Raw genomic sequence first — 17116 nt, 5'->3', positions numbered from 1 at the left:
TCAAATTCACCAAGAATATCTTTTCACTCTTTTCCACCCTTTCTCTTTCAAACCATCCATGAGGTAAGGGCCCAAAGTTATAGCTTAGAACTCAGTGTTTCTCTGTAAAGTTTTGACTCCTGCTAAAATATAAAATATTTGCACCAAAATTGAAATGACATCAGTTGTTGACACCTTAGTTCTTGGATTCTAAAAGTGAGGTTCATAGGTACTGTATGGATTTTTCTAGAAAAGGAGGCCTTCATCGTGTTCTATAAGGGCTTTAGGCTCTGGCCTCTGTGCCAGTTAAGTGCCTGACAGTAGATAAGAAAGAGATGACTAGAGACTTGGGGAAGGCTGGTGCCCAGGACTGAGGAGACAGAAAATGGAAAAGGCTAGAGGGAGGGTGATGCCTTGCAGCACTCCTCACCCATCTGGAAGGCCTGGGAGGCTGACAGGAAAGGATGGGGTGTTCTCTGCTGCCCTACCCCACTGTCCGGCCAGGGATGCCTGAGAAGGAAAAAGCAAAGAGCTGAACTCTTCACTCAAGTTCCCCCCGCCCCCCCGCCCTCCACCGAAGTATCTGTGAGTAGGACTTAAAGAAGGGGCTGGTCCCACAAACCATAAGACCGGCCTGTGAAGCAAGATGGTTCAGGCCAGAGACGCTACGAGGGGGTCGAGTTCAGGGGCAGATCAGAACCCTTCTGGGAAGACACTCAGGAGCAGAAACTGAGCTGGCAAGGAATTGACACCACCAGGTCCTGCCTGGATGGACTCTTGGCGGCCCCCAAGTGAGAGCAGACGAAGTGTATTAAAACCTTAGAAGTTCGCAGTTTGGAAAGCCGATTCCCCCAACCCGACCTCGCCAGTCGTTCATCTCAATGACTCCCCCTTCGTTGGGTCTTCTTGGCCCCAGGAATTATTCCCTCGCCTGGACACTACCCTGCGGTCTGGGGAGATTGTGGGCTCTCGCAGTGTCGGTCGCTCCAGACGCAGGGACCGAAAGAGGGACTGGTGTTCTCAGAGAGATTCAGGACTCATTAATTGCCCCCAGAAAGGCAATTCTACCGCTAGTCTTCAAAACTCTGCGCAGAGGGCTGAGTCCAAGGACGACCGGTAGAAGCAGGAAGAGTCGAGACCCCGGGTTACGGAGTGGCACCTGGACAGTGATCCTAGGAAGCAGGTTTCTCTGGTGCTCGAGGCAGTCCTGGAAGGCTGCTCGTGGGCGAGGCCGAGACCACTCCCTCCCACTTCCCCGACGTTATTTCCTGGGAGGAGTCGAAGCTCGCGGTCAAGAGCAGAGAGAGAATCCCAGACCCCTGCTCCACTGTGTTCTGCGTCGGGGCTGGTGGTCCCCGGGTGCGCACTAAGATCAGGGCACCGAGAATCACAGCCCTGCGACCGCAGAAAGCCTGGGACGACCTGTAAAGTCGTCCACGGTCGGCTTTGCGCGTCGGCTCGTTGGTCTAGGGGTATGATTCTCGCTTCGGGTGCGAGAGGTCCCGGGTTCAAATCCCGGACGAGCCCAGCCTTTGGCTTTTGCAGAAGCCAGAACGCCCTAATGTGATTCTCACTTGGAATGGCATTGAGGCTGGGTTGGAAAGAGATACGAGTGAACTGAGCGCTTCAAAGTGTGCAGATAGGTCTTTTGTTCTGAGTGGACACTCGGGGGTCAGGAAGGGGCTCACAGTGCACAGTGCTCAGGGCCGGGAAGAGGGAAGGCACTTCCGAACTAGGGCAAGCACTCGCTTTCTGCTCCCCCACATCCTGCTTGGTGCCACCCCTCGACCGCCAGAGCCTGGTTGCGTTTTAACTGATGTCAGTCAGCTTGTAGTAGTGGATGACAGGTAGTGAAACGTCTTGGGACCTATTCAGTTATGTCAGGGAGAGACCAAGGACTAGCAGAATTCAGGTCTCTGCAGCCTTGGAGTTCTGTGTCTCGGTAACACCTGCACGTTTTCGCCCTTCTGGGGACTCTCACTTAGTTATCGTCTAGAACGTGCATAGTATTGGGTCAGCATATCTTAGTGGATGGAAGGACAACATCCCCACCCAGGAACTTCACCCTTGGTATGCTGAGCTCCAAAAGATATAGATCAAGGATTTGAAGCAAGTTCATTCCAGCTCATTCCTCGTTAGTATAGTGGTGAGTATCCCCGCCTGTCACGCGGGAGACCGGGGTTCGATTCCCCGACGGGGAGGGGTAAACAACGTGTTTTGTTCTTTCTCCTTTTTTTTACCGCTGTTAGAACCTTACTGTTTATTTCTGAAGTACCTGTCCGGAGTCATGGGATGGAGATAAAAAGAAGACTGGAAGAAAAAGAAAAGCAGAAGAAGAGAAATGATTTGTCCTGACTCAAACTCACATTCTAAATTTCAAGTTAATGTTTTATTTCAAGTAACTTGCATTTTAAGTGTGCGGCCAAATTAATTGTTCTCTCCATTCAATACGTTTATGAGCTATTATCCTCACTGTTCAGTAAGCTTATTAAATCCGTTTAGTTGACGATAATTTAAAAAACACAAGAAGGGAGACAGAAGATAACTGCACCAGTGTAATTCATGAAGGATCTTTTTAAAAAAAGAAAGAAAGAAAAAGGAAAACACCTTGCGTTGGCCGGGAATCGAACCCGGGTCAACTGCTTGGAAGGCAGCTATGCTCACCACTATACCACCAACGCTGTATACTTTATTAAGATTCCCGGAATTCCTTAATAGTTAGATCTACAGGGTCCTGGTTTCAGTGATCCAAGACTGAGACTGAATTAGGACCTAGGCGTGAGAAGGACAAAAGCGACGAGAACACAGAAATAATGGGTGTGGTGTACGAAGCACCCACGTGTGAGCAGCGCTTGGCTCCGGGCACCGCCAATGCGCTGCACTCACCACGCTAGAGACTGTGTGATTATACCCAGATAGAAACCAAAGTCAAGAGAGGCCAAGTGAAGGAGGCGCGGCAGTTGTGCACCGACACTTCATTAGCCCCGGAAACTCCAGAAATAAATCTCAAACACATGAAATAGTTTCTCTGTTGAGTAACCTCAAAGTGCACCGAAGTTAAAGAATTGAGCTTTAAACCAAGTGCCACTAAACACAACTTGTCGGGAGGATGGTTAATACCGTAGTGAGCGCCGGTCCAGCCCACTGGCCGCTCGAAGAACCACGATGACAAAGACCGGGGTGGGGCCTAAGAGTAAAACCCCTCCCATTAATGATGACGATGCATCTGTTCTGGAGATCCGTCAAAACGCGGCCTCGGGAAGGCCTCGTGGCGCAACGGTAGCGCGTCTGACTCCAGATCAGAAGGTTGCGTGTTCAAATCACGTCGGGGTCAAAGCATTATTTTCGGTGTGATAAGCTTTTCAACTGAGATTTATTTTTCGGGTAAGGAAAAAAAAAAAAAAGAGCATCATGTTATTATATGGAAAAATATGGAAACCTGAGTGTTTCTGTAATTTTTTCCCCCTAAAGCGTCTGAGTTTTCTCCTAAAATACAAATTTTGAAACTTTTATTTTCATCTTACCGTTTCCTTCAAATCAACCAATTAAAATAGTAATACCTTTAATCTCATAGATATTTTAGATATCTTAACACAGAAACTGTTTATCAATTGTTCACCAATTCTTGTTCAGAAAATATATTTTGGAGCAATAAATGTTTTTTATCGGAAAAAAAGTAGCAATAACGAATAATTTTAAAGTAATAATGATTGTTCATAGTCCTCTTAAAGGAGTGATTTAATTTTTGGCAGTTTAAGTTCCACTTGACAGTGGTGTTCATAATTTTGTACTCCATTATTTTCACTTATCGTTGTTGTAGGAATAGAATTCTATTGTCTTTATAATTATTATTTTAAAGACCATCTGAATTCAAGGACAATGCTGTAAGTCATTAAACAATTCTGAAGTTAGACATTCTGGCTATCTTGTTATCTGCGGTTTTGTTTTTTCTCATTATCTAAAATGTTACCATGTACATTCTTTTTTTTTTTTTTTTTTTGCCTCTGCTGAATTTGGTCTACAACATGAATTTCTGAAACACCAGTTCCAGAGTTCAAAGAGTTCCTTAACTGAACAGCTAACTGCACTGCTGTCCAACAGGTTGTTAATATTTCAACTAAAAGCGATTTTTCTTTTTTCTTTTCTTTTTCTCTCTTTTTAAAACATCAAGTATGTTTCAATTATCATGTTCTTGTATTTGGTTCATTATTTTTAATGGTTTTAGTCATCTCTGATGTTCTCTCCATGAAGTAGAACATAGGGGTATTGAAAAAAAACTATTTTGTATTTAATTTGTAGGAATCAAGACCATCCCCAAGAAAAAAAAATGCAAAAAAGCAAAATGGCTCTCCGAGGAGGCCTTACAAATAGCTGTGAAAAGAAGAGAAGCGAAAAGAAAAGGAGAAAAGAAAAGATATATGCATTTGAATGCAGAGCTCCAAAGAATAGCAAGGAGAGAGAAGAAAGCCTTCCTCAGGGATCAATGCAAAGAAATAGAGGAAAACAACAGAATGGGAAAGACTAGAGATCTCTTCAAGAAAATTAGAGATACCAAGGGAACATTTCATGCAAAGATGGGCTCAATAAAGGACAGAAATGGTAAGGACCTAACAGAACCAGAAGATATTAAGAAGAGGTGGCAAGAATACACAGAATAACTGAACGAAAAAGATCTTCACAGATAATCACGATGATGTGATCACTCACCTAGAGCCAGACATCCTGGAATGTAAAGTCAGGTGGGCCTTAGGAAGCATCACTACGAACAAAGCTAGTGGAGGTGATGGAATTCCAGTTGAGCTATTTCAAATCCTGAAAGATGTTGCTGTGAAAGTGCTGCACTCAATATGCCAGCAAATCTGGAAAACTCAGCAGTGGCCACAGGACTGGAAAAGGTCAGTTTTCATTCCAATCCCAAAGAAAGGCAATGCCAAAGAATGCTCAAACTACTGCACAATGGCACTCATCTCACATGATAGTAAAGTAATGCTCAAAACTCTCCAAGCCAGGCTTCAGCAATATGTGAACCGTGAATTTCCAGATGTTCAAGCTGGTTTTAGAAAAGGCAGAGGAACCAGAGATCAAATTGCCAACATCCTCTGGATCATCGAAAAAGCAAGAGAATTCCAGAAAAACATCTATTTCTGCTTTATTGATTATGCCAAAGCCTTTGGCTGTGTGGATCACGATAAACTGTGGAAAATTCTGAAAGAGATGGGAATACCAGACCACCTGACCTGCCTCTTGAGAAACCTGTATGCAGGTCAGGAAGCAACAGTTAGAACTGGACATGGAACAACAGACTGGTTCCAAATAGGAAAAGGAGTACGTCAGGGCTGTATATTGTCACCCTGCTTATTGAACTTATATGCAGAGTATGTCATGCGAAAGTGATGGGACTGGATGCCATGTTCTTAGTTTTCCGGTCCCATCACTTCATGGCAAATAGATGGGGAAACAGTGGAAACAGTGGCTGACTTTATTTTTCTGGGCTCCAAAATTACTGCAGATGGTGATTGCAGCAATGAAATTAAAAGACGCTTACTCCTTGGAAGGAAAGATATGATCAACCCAGACAGCATGTTAAAAAGCAGAGACTTAAAAAAAAAAAAAAAAAAAGCAGAGACTTTACTTTGCCGACAAAGGCACAGTCAAGCCTATGGTTTTCCCAGTGGTCATGTATGGATGTGAGAGTTGGACTATAAAGAAAGCTGAGCACCGAAGAAGTGATGCTTTTGAACTGCGGTGTTGGAGATGGTGTTGGAGAAGACTCTTGAGAGTCCCTTGGACTGCAAGGAGATCCAACCAGTCCATCCTAAAGGAGATCAGTCCTGGGTGTTCACTGGAAGGACTGATGCTGAAGCTGAAACTCCAATACTTTGGCCACCTGATGTGAAGAGCTGACTCATTTGAAAGACCCTGCTGCTGGGAAAGATTGAGGGCAGGAGGAGAAGGGGACGACAGAGGATGAGATGGTTGGATGGCATCACCGACCCGATGGACATGGGTTTGGGTGGACTCTGGGAGTTGATGATGGACAGGGAGGCCTGGCATGCTGCGGTTCATGGGGTTGCAAAGAGTCGGACACGACTGAGCAACTGAACAAATATACTCCAGACTTCACTGTGGTCATTATAAGTCCAGCGCTACCTGTATTTTTGCTGCTTCTGGTATACTGGGCGAAAAAACAAAGAAATTTCGGCTATCCACTCCATTGGCTTTGTCTTTCCCAGTGGGGAATTTCTTCTTTGACATCGCTTTCCTTTGTTACTGTAACAGGCTTGGGCTGCAGAAGAGGAATGTAGGCCTTTTCCACAGCACACAAAACAGACACCCACTCAGCCTGCAATCTGCGCCTCGCTCTCCTCTCTTCTCCTTAATCCGAGGACTGCCTTCTGTCAGAGGGTGTGTCATGTGTACCAAGATAGAGGCTGACAATCCACCAGCCTTTGTTGCAGTACCCAAATGTGCTCTATTGAGAACTGCTGATGATTTAGCACCAGGAGAGCTCAGGAACTCTGGCCACCTAATACTGAAAAAGGGTGAGGCTGGCAGTCGGGAGTCCTGCACCTGCCTTAGTGTCTGCATAAACCAGGGCACCTTTAAGGAGATACAAAATGGTAATTTTCTCATTCTCTTTCCTTCTACATTAAAACAGCGTTTTTATTGGAGTATAGTTGATTTACAATATTGTGTTAGTCTCTGCGGTACAGCAAAGTGAGTCAGTTATGCATATACATATATTCACTCTTTATTATTATTATTATTTTGCTTCCCTTGTGGCTCAGCTGGTAAAGAATCCTCCAGAAATGAGGGAGACATGGGTTCAATCCCTGGGTTGGGAAGATCCCCTGGCAAAGGGAAAGTCTTCCCACTCCAAGATTCTGGCCTGGAGAATTCCATGGACTGTATAGTCCATGGGGTCGCAAAGAGTCAGACACAACTGAGTGAATTTCACTCACTTTTTTTAGATTCTTTTTGCATATGTAAGTGTCAATACAGAGCATTGAATAGAGTTCCTTGTGCTATACAACATATCTTTATTAATTATCTATTTTATATATAGTAGCATACATATGTCAATCCCAATTTCCCGGTTTATCCCTCTCCCCTTCCCAACCATAAATTTGTTTTCTACATCTGTGACTCTTTCTGTTTTGTAAATAAATTCATTTGTATCACTTTTTTTAGATTCCACATATAAGCGGTATCATGCAATATTTTTTATTGCTGCATTTTTTTTTTTTTTTTTTTTGCCACACAGCGTGGCTTGCAAGACTTCATGCCATCCCTGACCAGGGTTTGAACCTAGGACAAGGGCAGTGAAAGAGCCAAATTGGAACCACTAGACCTCTAGGGAAGGAACTGAGAGATTTACTTTTAATTAGCCTGTGTCTGTGTTGATTTTATCATGTTCATGCATATTTAAAAGTCAGGAGTCTTCCCTGGTAGTACAGTGGATAAGGATCCCCCTCTATCAATTCAGGGGACAGGGGTTCAATCCCTATTCCAGGAAGATTTCACATACCACGGAACAACTAAGCCCCTACACCACAACTACTGAGCGTGGGCACTAGAGGAGGCAGTGGTACAACTACTGAAGCTGGTGGGCCTAGAGCCTGTTCTCCATAAACAAGAGAAGCAACCATAATGAGAAACCCACACACAGCCAAGAAGAGTACCCTGGCTCACCCCAATTAGAGAAAGCGGTGCGCAGCAACAAAGACCAAGTGCAACCAAAAAATAAATAAAAATCAGTACATCAACAGAATGGGTAAATTTCAAAAATGTTGAATGAGAAAAGTCAGACACCAGAGAATATATTCTGTATGGTCCTGTTTGCATAGGTCAAGACAGGCAAAACCAGTCTGTGAGGGAGACTGGATATTGAGTCTGCCTCATCAGAGAGAACAGAGCACCATTCTGGATGGGGCTGGACTGGAGGTAGATTGGTGGTACTCAGTGTGGTCCACAGACTGGTGCCACTTCATGAAATGTTACTTTCAGGTTCAGGATGAGTAGAGAATTTGAGAGTTAAGTATTTTAAAAGCTCTACAGCATTTGGCAGAGTACTTTTATAAATACTATGCTATGCTGTGCTTAGTCGTGTCCAACTCTTTGCGACCCCATGGACTGTAGCCCGTAGGGCTCTTCTGTCCATGGGGGATTCTCCAGGCAAGAATACTGAAGTGGGTTACCATTATAAATACTAGTTATAACCAAAATATGTAGTCTTGTAATTTTTATATTTTTTATACTTTATTTTTCAAGGAATTCATTTTTAGTGTATGTTGTAAAAGTATCAATTTGTGATAGATTGAAAATACTTAAAACTGGTTCTTCCCTACCGATCATTTGAGAAGCACTGGGGTAAATAACAGAGATTCTGTTCACTAAGTTGAACAGGCAGCTGATGGTTGCCTAGCTGCCAGGACAGATAGGTTTTGTTTTGCTTTGTTTTTTATGAATAATGCAAATCTCGATTTTATGCTGGCCCATCAACTATTTCTGAAAGGCCAAATGTCTTCTGATATAATGTGCAAGTGGGAATATAAAGACTCCAGTGGCAGAGAAACTGTATGGGGATCCACCAGGCATATCCCACCCATGCACAAGGTCCCTGACAGGTTCTAGAAAAGTCTCCTTTCACTAGATTATGAGGGATAAAGTATACTGCAAGTGATAGGATTTTTCTAAAGCTCTTCATTAGCTAGTCACTCTATGCCACATATGTTGTTAAAGGCACTGAAATTGAAATGGGATCCCTGATTCTGGGAAGTGGTGTTGGGCTGACCCTGAATGAAAACAGCATCACATTTCCAGAAGCAAATGCTTTTTTCACTGGTGGCCATATTCATCAAATCTCTAGAGATACATCATGCACAGATTTACAACTTTAAAGAAATCATGGGCTCCCAACAATAAAATTGTAAGCAACTGTGGCACCCTCCAGTTTCTACCAGTGTGGTCCCTAGCTGCTTTAACTGTAGGGGCTGGAAGACAAAGTTACTTTATCAGCCGCCTTTGCAGTAGTCATGTGATAGGGAAGCCCGACACAGTTTTAGCCCAGGAGAAATCTACTGAGAACTTTCTTTTTTGGCCCCAAGTGTGGCTTCTGGGGATCTTAGTTCCCCCAACCAGGGTTTAACCCTGTCCCTCCACAGTGAGAGCATCGAGTCCTAACCACTGGACCACCAGGGAATTCCTATACTGGGGACTTTTAGAAAGTCTTCTGCTTTTTCTGTTAAAAGAAAGAGACAGTTGGCATTCATCTTGAAGTCGCAAGGGGAATGTTAAGAGAATCACAGAAGAGGTCAATCCAGACCTCTAACATTGTTCAGTTCCTGAGCCAGCTTACCTACTTTCTGATTTATTGTGGAAGAGAAAATAGATGTTTGTTGTATGTGCCATTGTTAGCTGAGTTTCCTGTTACTTGCAGCCAAAAGCGTTGTGAACTGATCTAGAAACCCATTTGGACTTATTTAATTTACATCGGGTTGAATCATATGAAATTGGTGTTTTCTGTAGGTCAGAATGATTGTCAGCTTTGCATCATTCAACCCAAATAACTACTAACACTCTAGATCTGTAGATGCGTATCGGTTAGTATGCTTATGACAGCAAATACCAAAACTCGTAACTTAGTGCATTAGGGAAGGAGACGGATTGGCTCATGGAAGAAAACCTAGTTGCTTTTGTTAGCCTGCCAGGCTCCTCTGTTCTTGGGATTTCCCAGGAAAGAATACTGGAGCCGGTTGCCATTTCCTGCTCCAGGGGATCCCACCGACAGGGAGTCGAACTCGCGCCTCCTGCTTTGGCAGGCGGATTCTCCATCGCTGAGCTACCAGATAAGTCCAGTTCATACATATACACAAGAAGACATTCCAGATTATATTGATGACTTAAATTTTAAAAACAAAACACCAATAAGACTATTTGAGGCTTGAGGAAAACTCTTCCTAAGCTAAAACCCTGGCTCTCATTCTGCTTTTTCCATTGGGCCCCTGGAGCTACGTCATGGGACACTTAGCCAATGAGAATTGGGCATGGGCAGCAGTCTCAACCAATGGGACCCGGGCGGGAGATTTGAAAGGACCTCGGCGGGGGTGAGGGGGCGCGGCCGGACAGATTCAGTTGTTGCCAGCGGCCAAGGTACCACGGGTTTCTTTCGGGATTCTTGCTCCGGGAGAGGCCAGGTGATCCGGCAGGTTGGTTGCTCTAGGGTGGAGAAAGGGGTCCTGGAAGGAGTGAGGCCGGTAGCAGGGTGGAGGCGGAGAGGCGAGTGCGGGGATGCGCTCTGATGAAGCCAGCTTTTGGACTTGCGCCCTTTCACCAACTCCTCCCCTCCCCCACCACCCCGCTTCGGCAAACACTTCCGGCTAGGTCGATCAGACCCCTCACTTCTCTCTCCTTTTTTTTTTTTTTTTTCTTTTTTTGCTTCTCACGGCTGTATTTCTCTTCTCTGCCCAGTTCCCTCCCCCTTTCCCTCTACGGATGGCCCAGAAGGAGAACGCCTACCCCTGGCCCTATGGCCGGCAGACGGTAAGGGCTTTCTCACTTCCCCTCTCCCAGAGGCGACCAGCCTGGCGACTTCCTGCTTGCAGATTCGAGATTCTGCAGAGGGCGATCCTCTTAGCACTTTTCTCCTAGCTTTGCACCAGCGCATGGGCCCCAGTCAGGTCATTTGTAGCCACATCGTATCCGGTGCTACCAGTTTGAATTTGACCAGCCTGTGAGGACCTCTGCAGAGCTGAGCCTACTTGTCACATACAAATGGCGTCTGGGACTGAGCAGGCAGGGTCTGGCCTGTTAGGCCATGAATCTCAACTGTTGTCCTGAAAAAATAGGCTAGGCAGGAAATAGATATAGGGTATTTATTTATTTATTTATTTATTTTTTGATATAGGGTATTTAGATGAGTTTATAACTTTAAAAGGTCCAAGAGAAGTCTTACTTAAGAATTTGGATTTTAATAACTGGTGTGACATATGCATCTAAAAGGTTTTATTTTCCAGTGAATCTACCCCCTGATTTGAAATGCTAGCATTATTGTATATATTAAATTCCCACTTATATGTGGATCTATTTCTGGACTCCATTTTGTTCAACTTGCTTATTTGTAAATCCTAAATTCGCTGTTTATGAACAAGTCTGTAGGAGCACTGAGGCTCTTTCTCTCTTGGTTAAAGAAGAAGGGGCCCAACATGAGCTTTGTTCTCTATTGGTGGGGCTTGAGTATCCTGGAGGGTCCCTCTATCCCCTTGTCCATCAGCTCCCTCCCTGGTGAAGCTCTGAATGGGAAGGCTGAATGAGATGACACTGTCATGTCTACACCAGTCACTCCCAAAAGAAAGGGGTGTGTATTACTCACAAGTTGAAAGTGACAAGTGCTCCAGGACCATTAGAATAGCCTTCAGTGTCCCTAAAGCCTGTTGTTGCAAAGGGGTAAATACTGAGATTTGCTGAACACTCAAGGCCCCAAAGGATTTTATCTGAGCCTTAACAGACTGAGCTTAGGGGACTGTGAGAATACCTCTGTTCTGAAGCTCCTTGAATTGTAGGTGTTCATTACTGCAGCCTCTACTGCCCCCTGGGGTAGGGGGCTGGGTAAATGAGTGGTGTTATGGACAAGACTGAGTAGCAAAATTATGGTTTCACTGTTCCTCTTTGAACTGGGGATGGGGTGGGGTAGGTGGGTGGCTTTATAGCAAGCCCTGAAATGCTGCTTGTAGCGCATTCCAACCCGGTCACCGGGATAAAGGCACCCTCAGAGCTCCCCTCTGGTCCTTCTCAGGCTCAGCCTGGCCTGAACACCCTGCCCCAGAGAGTCCTCCGGAAGGATCCTGTCACCCCTTCAGCGCTTGTCCTCATGAGTCGCTCCAATGCCCAGCCCACAGGTAAACTAGCACAAAGGGAGGGGATTGACCTGAGGGAACTTGGGTCTGCAGAGGGTGGGTGGGGATGAAAATATCAAAGGATGGCCTCAAATTCCCTGTTCTTTCCTTAGCTGCCCCTGGTCAGAAGGTGGTGGAGAACAGCAGTGGGACCCCCAACATCCCGAAGTAAGCTCCCCAAGCTTTGGGGTGGCAACAGAGGGGGTGGGACAAAGGCAGGAGGAGGAGGGATGCAGGCGAGAAAGCCTGATCCATCCTCATTTCCCCTGGAAGAGAAGCAGGACTGCAGGCAGGAGGGGTGGAGGCGCAGGGAGAAGGCAAACACCTCAGAGGACCGACTAACCACTGCTCAGCTGCTCCACCACTGCCTCCCAAACAGGCGTTCCTTCACAATCGATGACTTTGAGATTGGGCGTCCTCTGGGCAAAGGCAAGTTTGGAAATGTGTACTTGGCTCGGGAGAAGAAAAGCCATTTCATCGTGGCGCTCAAAGTCCTCTTCAAGTCTCAGATTGAGAAGGAGGGTGTGGAGCACCAGCTGCGTAGAGAGATCGAAATCCAAGCCCATCTACAGTATGCTCAACGTCCCCTGAGCCAGAGCCCCCTGCCGCCCCAACCCCACTCTTCCTCCAACCCCACCACATCTGGACTGTCTTCTCTGCAGCTGTGGCCACGCAGCCCCAATGAGCTCTCAATCCCAGCCAGAGCCTTGAATCCAGAAAATCACCTCCAGTCCCCACTTAGGACTCCCACCTGGCTTCCCCTATCTGGCCCAGACCTGACCCAGTTTGCCCCAATGCGACCTGTCATCTTTCCCATTTCCTTAGGCCAGAATGCAGCCTGATGCCTCCTCTGTCTCCTCTCCCAGACATCCCAACATCTTGCGTCTCTACAACTATTTCTATGACCGGCGAAGGATCTACTTGATTCTGGAGTATGCCCCCCGAGGGGAGCTCTACAAGGAGCTGCAGAAGAGCCGAACTTTTGATGAGCAGCGAACAGCCACGGTCGGGGCGGGTGGGCACCTGGGGCACTGGCAGGGGCCTGGAGGCTGGGGGGATGCCGTTTGCAGCCCGAGGTCAGTCCCTGTCTGACTGTCTGTCATTGGCCCCCCAGATCATGGAGGAGCTGGCAGATGCTCTGACGTATTGCCATGCGAAGAAGGTGATTCACAGAGACATCAAGCCAGAGAACCTGCTCTTGGGGCTCCGGGGAGAGCTGAAGATTGCTGACTTCGGCTGGTCGGTGCATGCCCCCTCCCTGAGGTATGGTGGGCCAGGAGGCCAACCCTGGGTATGAAGCCCCTCAAAATAAAACCCCTCCAGATCTTGTTACCCAGAGACATTTTGGGTTCTCATGTAAATATATAGACACAGCAATATCTTTACAAAAATAGGAGACTCTGGGAGTTCCCTGCTGGTCCAGTGGTTAGGACTCCAGCTTTCACTGCAGGGGGCCCAGGTTCAATGCAACCTTAGTTCCCTGGTCAAGGGAACTAAGATCCTGCAAACCATGCAGTGTGGCCAAAAACAAAAATAGGAGACTCAGTTTTGTCACCCAGATTTCTCACTTGAAACATTGGGACCTTCTTGCCATATCACTGAGAATACTCCCACATCATTTTTAATGGCTTCATAGTATTGCACAGTAGAGATGTAACGTGATTGAGCAACATGCGGTTGATGGACATCTGAAATTTTTCCTTTAATTCTAAGGTGAACGTTGCCCTCATATCTGATTTAAGGTATGGCCCTCAGTGTGGAAATGCAGAGGCAGTGTGTTAGCCCCACTCCTACCCCAAAGACCCCATCAGAGCCTGGATGGAAGACCCCTGGCACATCCTGGAGTCTGGGCTCCCTGTCAGGCTGCAGGGAAAGGAGGGAAAGTCTGGATCTGAGATCCCTGCCCATTCACCCCCCCAGGAGGAAGACAATGTGCGGCACTCTGGACTACCTGCCCCCAGAGATGATTGAGGGGCGCACGCACAATGAGAAGGTGGACCTGTGGTGCATTGGTGTGCTCTGCTACGAGCTGCTGGTGGGAAACCCACCCTTTGAGAGTGCTTCCCACAATGAGACGTACCGGCGCATTGTCAAGGTGTGAGGCTGGCCCCCAGGGTCTAGCTGGAGTTTGTGCCAGCTCAGGGGCTGGGGCAGGGAGTGGGCACACTGTTGCTGTTGATGTTAAACCCCGCTAATAGAGTGGGAAGTGGAGGCAAAAGCAGCCAGGATGAAGCCCTTCTCTCCTTCTTGCAGGTGGACCTAAAGTTCCCTCCTTCTGTGCCCGTGGGAGCCCAGGACCTCATCTCCAAGCTGCTCAAGCATAACCCCTCAGAACGCCTGCCACTGGCCCAGGTCTCAGCCCACCCTTGGGTCCGGGCCCACTCTCGCAGGGTGCTGCCTCCCTCCGCCCCTCAGTCTGTCCCCTGAAATGTCCGTCATTTTCTCAGTTGTGTCTGTCTGTATATGTGTAGTTAGGAGGAGGGGGGTGTCCCCAGCCTGTTTCTGCATCTGTCTTCCACCTCCTCTTTATTTAATAAAGGCTGAAGCTTTTTGTACTGATGAGTGTAGATGTTTACAGGTGGCGACTGCTGTGGAGGGAAGTCATCACCTGTGGGGAGGAGGTGAGGGAGTTGCCCATGAGGGGCACTGGGGTGGGCACGGCATCACCACCCCTGGCAGCACCCCTCAGCACTGAAAGCAACCTCTCAGCTCTAACCCCATCTGGTCAGCTCCCAACCATCCCACTTCCACATCTTTTCTTTCCCCTGCTCTGGTTCCCAGGCCTGGGGATGCTGGGGACCTTGGCGCCACCTTGCTATGCCTGCACACCAGCCATCACCAGCCATCTCCATCCACCTTCTCTTATTACTCCCTCTTAGTTGACCTCTAATCTTTCCCTTTCCTGGGTCAGTCTTGCTCACCCAGGAGCAATTAAAGTTGTCTTTTTTGTTTGTTTTTCTGCTCTGGTGAGGATTTAGCACAGGAGTAAATAGAAGCTGATGGTATCTTGTTCCTGACCTAAGGTTTCACTGCTATGTATGATGCTTGCAATATGGTGCTTCCTGTAGGTTTTGTTTTGGCCACCCGGAGCAGCATGCAGGATCTTAAGTTTCTCTGACCAGGGGACAAACCCATTCCCCTTGCAGTGGAAGCTTGGAGTCCTAACCACTGGACTGTCAGGGAAATCTCTTGCTGTAAGTTTTTGATACATGTCTTTTATCAGGTTAAGGAAGACCTGGGCTCTTCCTAGTTAATGGTTTGGTGTTTTTTGAAGAATGAACAGGTGTTAAGTTTCACCTAATGCTTTTTCTGCATGTGTTTATTATTTGTACTTTTAAGCCATGTGATGAAGAACATCAATAAAGTTTCTTTTTTTTTTAAAGTTTCTTATTTTTATTTCATCTCAGATATTCATGCTATATTCAATTCCTAGGGCTACTGTAACAAATTACCACAAACCTGGGTGGTTTTAAACAGCAGAAATGGATTCTCTGACAGTTCTAGAGGCCAGAAGTCCATGATCAAGGTGTCAGTAGCACCACCCTCCCATATACGCCTCTAGGGAAAAATCCTGCCTTGCCTTTTCCATCTTCATGTGACTCCAGGCACTTCATGGCTTGTGGCTACATCACTCCAAGCTCTGCTTCTGTCTTCACACAGCCTTCCTGTCTTCGCTTTTCTCTCCTCTATGTCTTAAAAGAACACTAGCAATTTGATTTATGGCTCACCTAGATAATCCAGGATAATGTTTTCTCACAATCCTTAATTATATCTGCAAAGACCCTTTCCCCAAAAAACACTGCATTCATTGCTTCCAGAGGTTAAGACACTGACATATCTTTTAGGGGGCTACCAGTCAACCCACTACATATGCCCACAGATTAAAATAATTGAAGGACAGTATAGGGCTTAAAAAAACAAAAAACCAACAGTCTTCCCATTTCTCTCTCCCTAGAGACAAATCCTTTTACAGTTTTGCTTTGTTTTTGGTATTTACTTTGTTATCTCCAAATCACATGCTTCTGTCACTACTTTACATTTTCAGTTTTAGGCTTTAATCTATCATTTTCCTGATACAAAATGTAAGGACTTCATTCTTTAACTCCACTGCCACCAGACACAAGGGCATTTTCTGTCCCTACATCCTAATGATGTAGTTATATCATAGTTTTGGTTGATTTATTCATTTGACAATAGTTACTGAGTGCTCCTGCAGCCCAGGTGCTGTTCTAGAGGCTGAGAGGTGAATAAATGAGAAAAAAAAATCTTCAACTCAGGAAGCTTGCAAAAAGTGGTTGCAATTGTAAACAGATTGTAAGGGGAGGCCTCACTGAAAAGATACTATTTGAAAAATGACTTGAAGGAGAAAAAAAGGTGAACATTTTTCTTTGTTCAGTCACTAAGTCGTATCTGACTCTTTGCAACCCCATGGACTGCAGCACACCAGGCTCCTCTGTCCTCCACTATCTCCCAGAGTTTGCTCAGATTCATGTCCATCGAGTCCCTGATGCTATCTGTCTTATCCTCTGCTACCCTCTTTTTTCACCTTCAGTCTTCCCCAGCATCAGAGTCTTACATCAGGTGGCCAAAGTATTGGAGCTTCAGCTTCAGCATCAGTCCTTCCAATGAATATTCAGGTCTGATTTCCGTTAGGATTGATTGGTTTGATCTCGTTGCAGCCCAAGGGACTCTCAAAGAGTCTTCCCCAGCACCACAATTCAAAAGCATCCGTTCTTTGGCACTTGGCCTTTATGATCCCACTCACATCCGTGCATTACTACTGGAAAAACCATAGCTTTGACTATATGGACCTTTGTGGGCCAAGTGATGTCCTCACTTTTTAATATACTTTATTTGTGGACTCGGCCTCAAAAAAAGGGGTGGGGGGCCGAGGGGAGTTGCACGAGCAAATGTAAATCCTTGAGGCGGCAGCATGTCTGTCTTGTCACAGGAACAGTGAGAAGACCAGTGCCTCTATGGCAGGACCAGTGAGAAGAGAAGGAAGAGAAGAGATCAGAATGGTACCAGGGCTCTGACCTTAACGGCCATTAACTTATTGAATGTTCCACCTAGTGGCAAAATCACACACCATCCTCCAAGAAGAGACACTCAAAACCTGGTGGAAGGCACAGGAGACAAAACAGAGGAGCAAATGAGAATTCTGGTTCCATCCTGATCAACTAAGGTGCGATTAAATCCCGACGGTCCAAGCAGGATATACTACTTTCATCCCAAGAACCTCT

General features: G+C 46.2%; 1 protein-coding gene, 1 long non-coding RNA gene and 4 other non-coding genes across 11 annotated transcripts in view; 4 read left to right on the top strand and 2 right to left on the bottom strand.

Moving 5' to 3' along the window:
- LOC122694706 overlaps nucleotides 1–1273 on the bottom strand; it is an 8429-nt gene extending 7156 nt beyond the window's left edge. Inside the window, exon 1 of the long non-coding RNA XR_006341224.1 lies at nucleotides 1139–1273. This is a non-coding gene — a long non-coding RNA (uncharacterized LOC122694706). The remainder of the gene's footprint in view (nucleotides 1–1138) is intronic.
- A 161-nt stretch (nucleotides 1274–1434) lies between these two features.
- On the top strand, nucleotides 1435–1506 carry TRNAP-CGG. Its single transcript has one exon. It is a non-coding gene; the product is annotated as a tRNA-Pro (tRNA).
- A 602-nt stretch (nucleotides 1507–2108) lies between these two features.
- Nucleotides 2109–2180, top strand: TRNAD-GUC. The gene has a single exon. It is a non-coding gene; the product is annotated as a tRNA-Asp (tRNA).
- A 408-nt stretch (nucleotides 2181–2588) lies between these two features.
- On the bottom strand, nucleotides 2589–2660 carry TRNAG-UCC. Its single transcript has one exon. It is a non-coding gene; the product is annotated as a tRNA-Gly (tRNA).
- A 581-nt stretch (nucleotides 2661–3241) lies between these two features.
- On the top strand, nucleotides 3242–3313 carry TRNAW-CCA. Its single transcript has one exon. It is a non-coding gene; the product is annotated as a tRNA-Trp (tRNA).
- Nucleotides 3314–10045: 6732 nt separating this feature from the next.
- On the top strand, nucleotides 10046–15250 carry AURKB (aurora kinase B). 6 transcript variants are annotated; one of them, XM_043903774.1, is made up of 9 exons: nucleotides 10046–10187; nucleotides 10450–10521; nucleotides 11774–11876; nucleotides 11987–12041; nucleotides 12253–12444; nucleotides 12740–12878; nucleotides 12988–13136; nucleotides 13794–13968; nucleotides 14127–15250. In XM_043903774.1, the coding sequence occupies exons 2-9, from the start codon at nucleotides 10474–10476 to the stop codon at nucleotides 14298–14300; spliced, it is 1035 nt and encodes a 344-aa protein (XP_043759709.1). In that variant the 5' UTR covers nucleotides 10046–10187; nucleotides 10450–10473; the 3' UTR covers nucleotides 14301–15250. The 6 variants fall into 6 exon arrangements, with proteins under 6 accessions (XP_043759709.1, XP_043759712.1, XP_043759711.1 ...); XM_043903777.1 differs by having other exon boundaries at nucleotides 10080–10131; XM_043903775.1 differs by having other exon boundaries at nucleotides 10102–10175.
- Nucleotides 15251–17116: the final 1866 nt, after the last annotated feature.

The sequence above is a fragment of the Cervus elaphus genome, chromosome 5 (genome assembly GCF_910594005.1).
Source record: "Cervus elaphus chromosome 5, mCerEla1.1, whole genome shotgun sequence".
Taxonomy (NCBI): domain Eukaryota; kingdom Metazoa; phylum Chordata; class Mammalia; order Artiodactyla; family Cervidae; genus Cervus; species Cervus elaphus.
The sequence above is the reverse complement of the archived record's forward strand: the minus strand, read 5'-3'. Positions and strand labels throughout refer to the sequence as shown.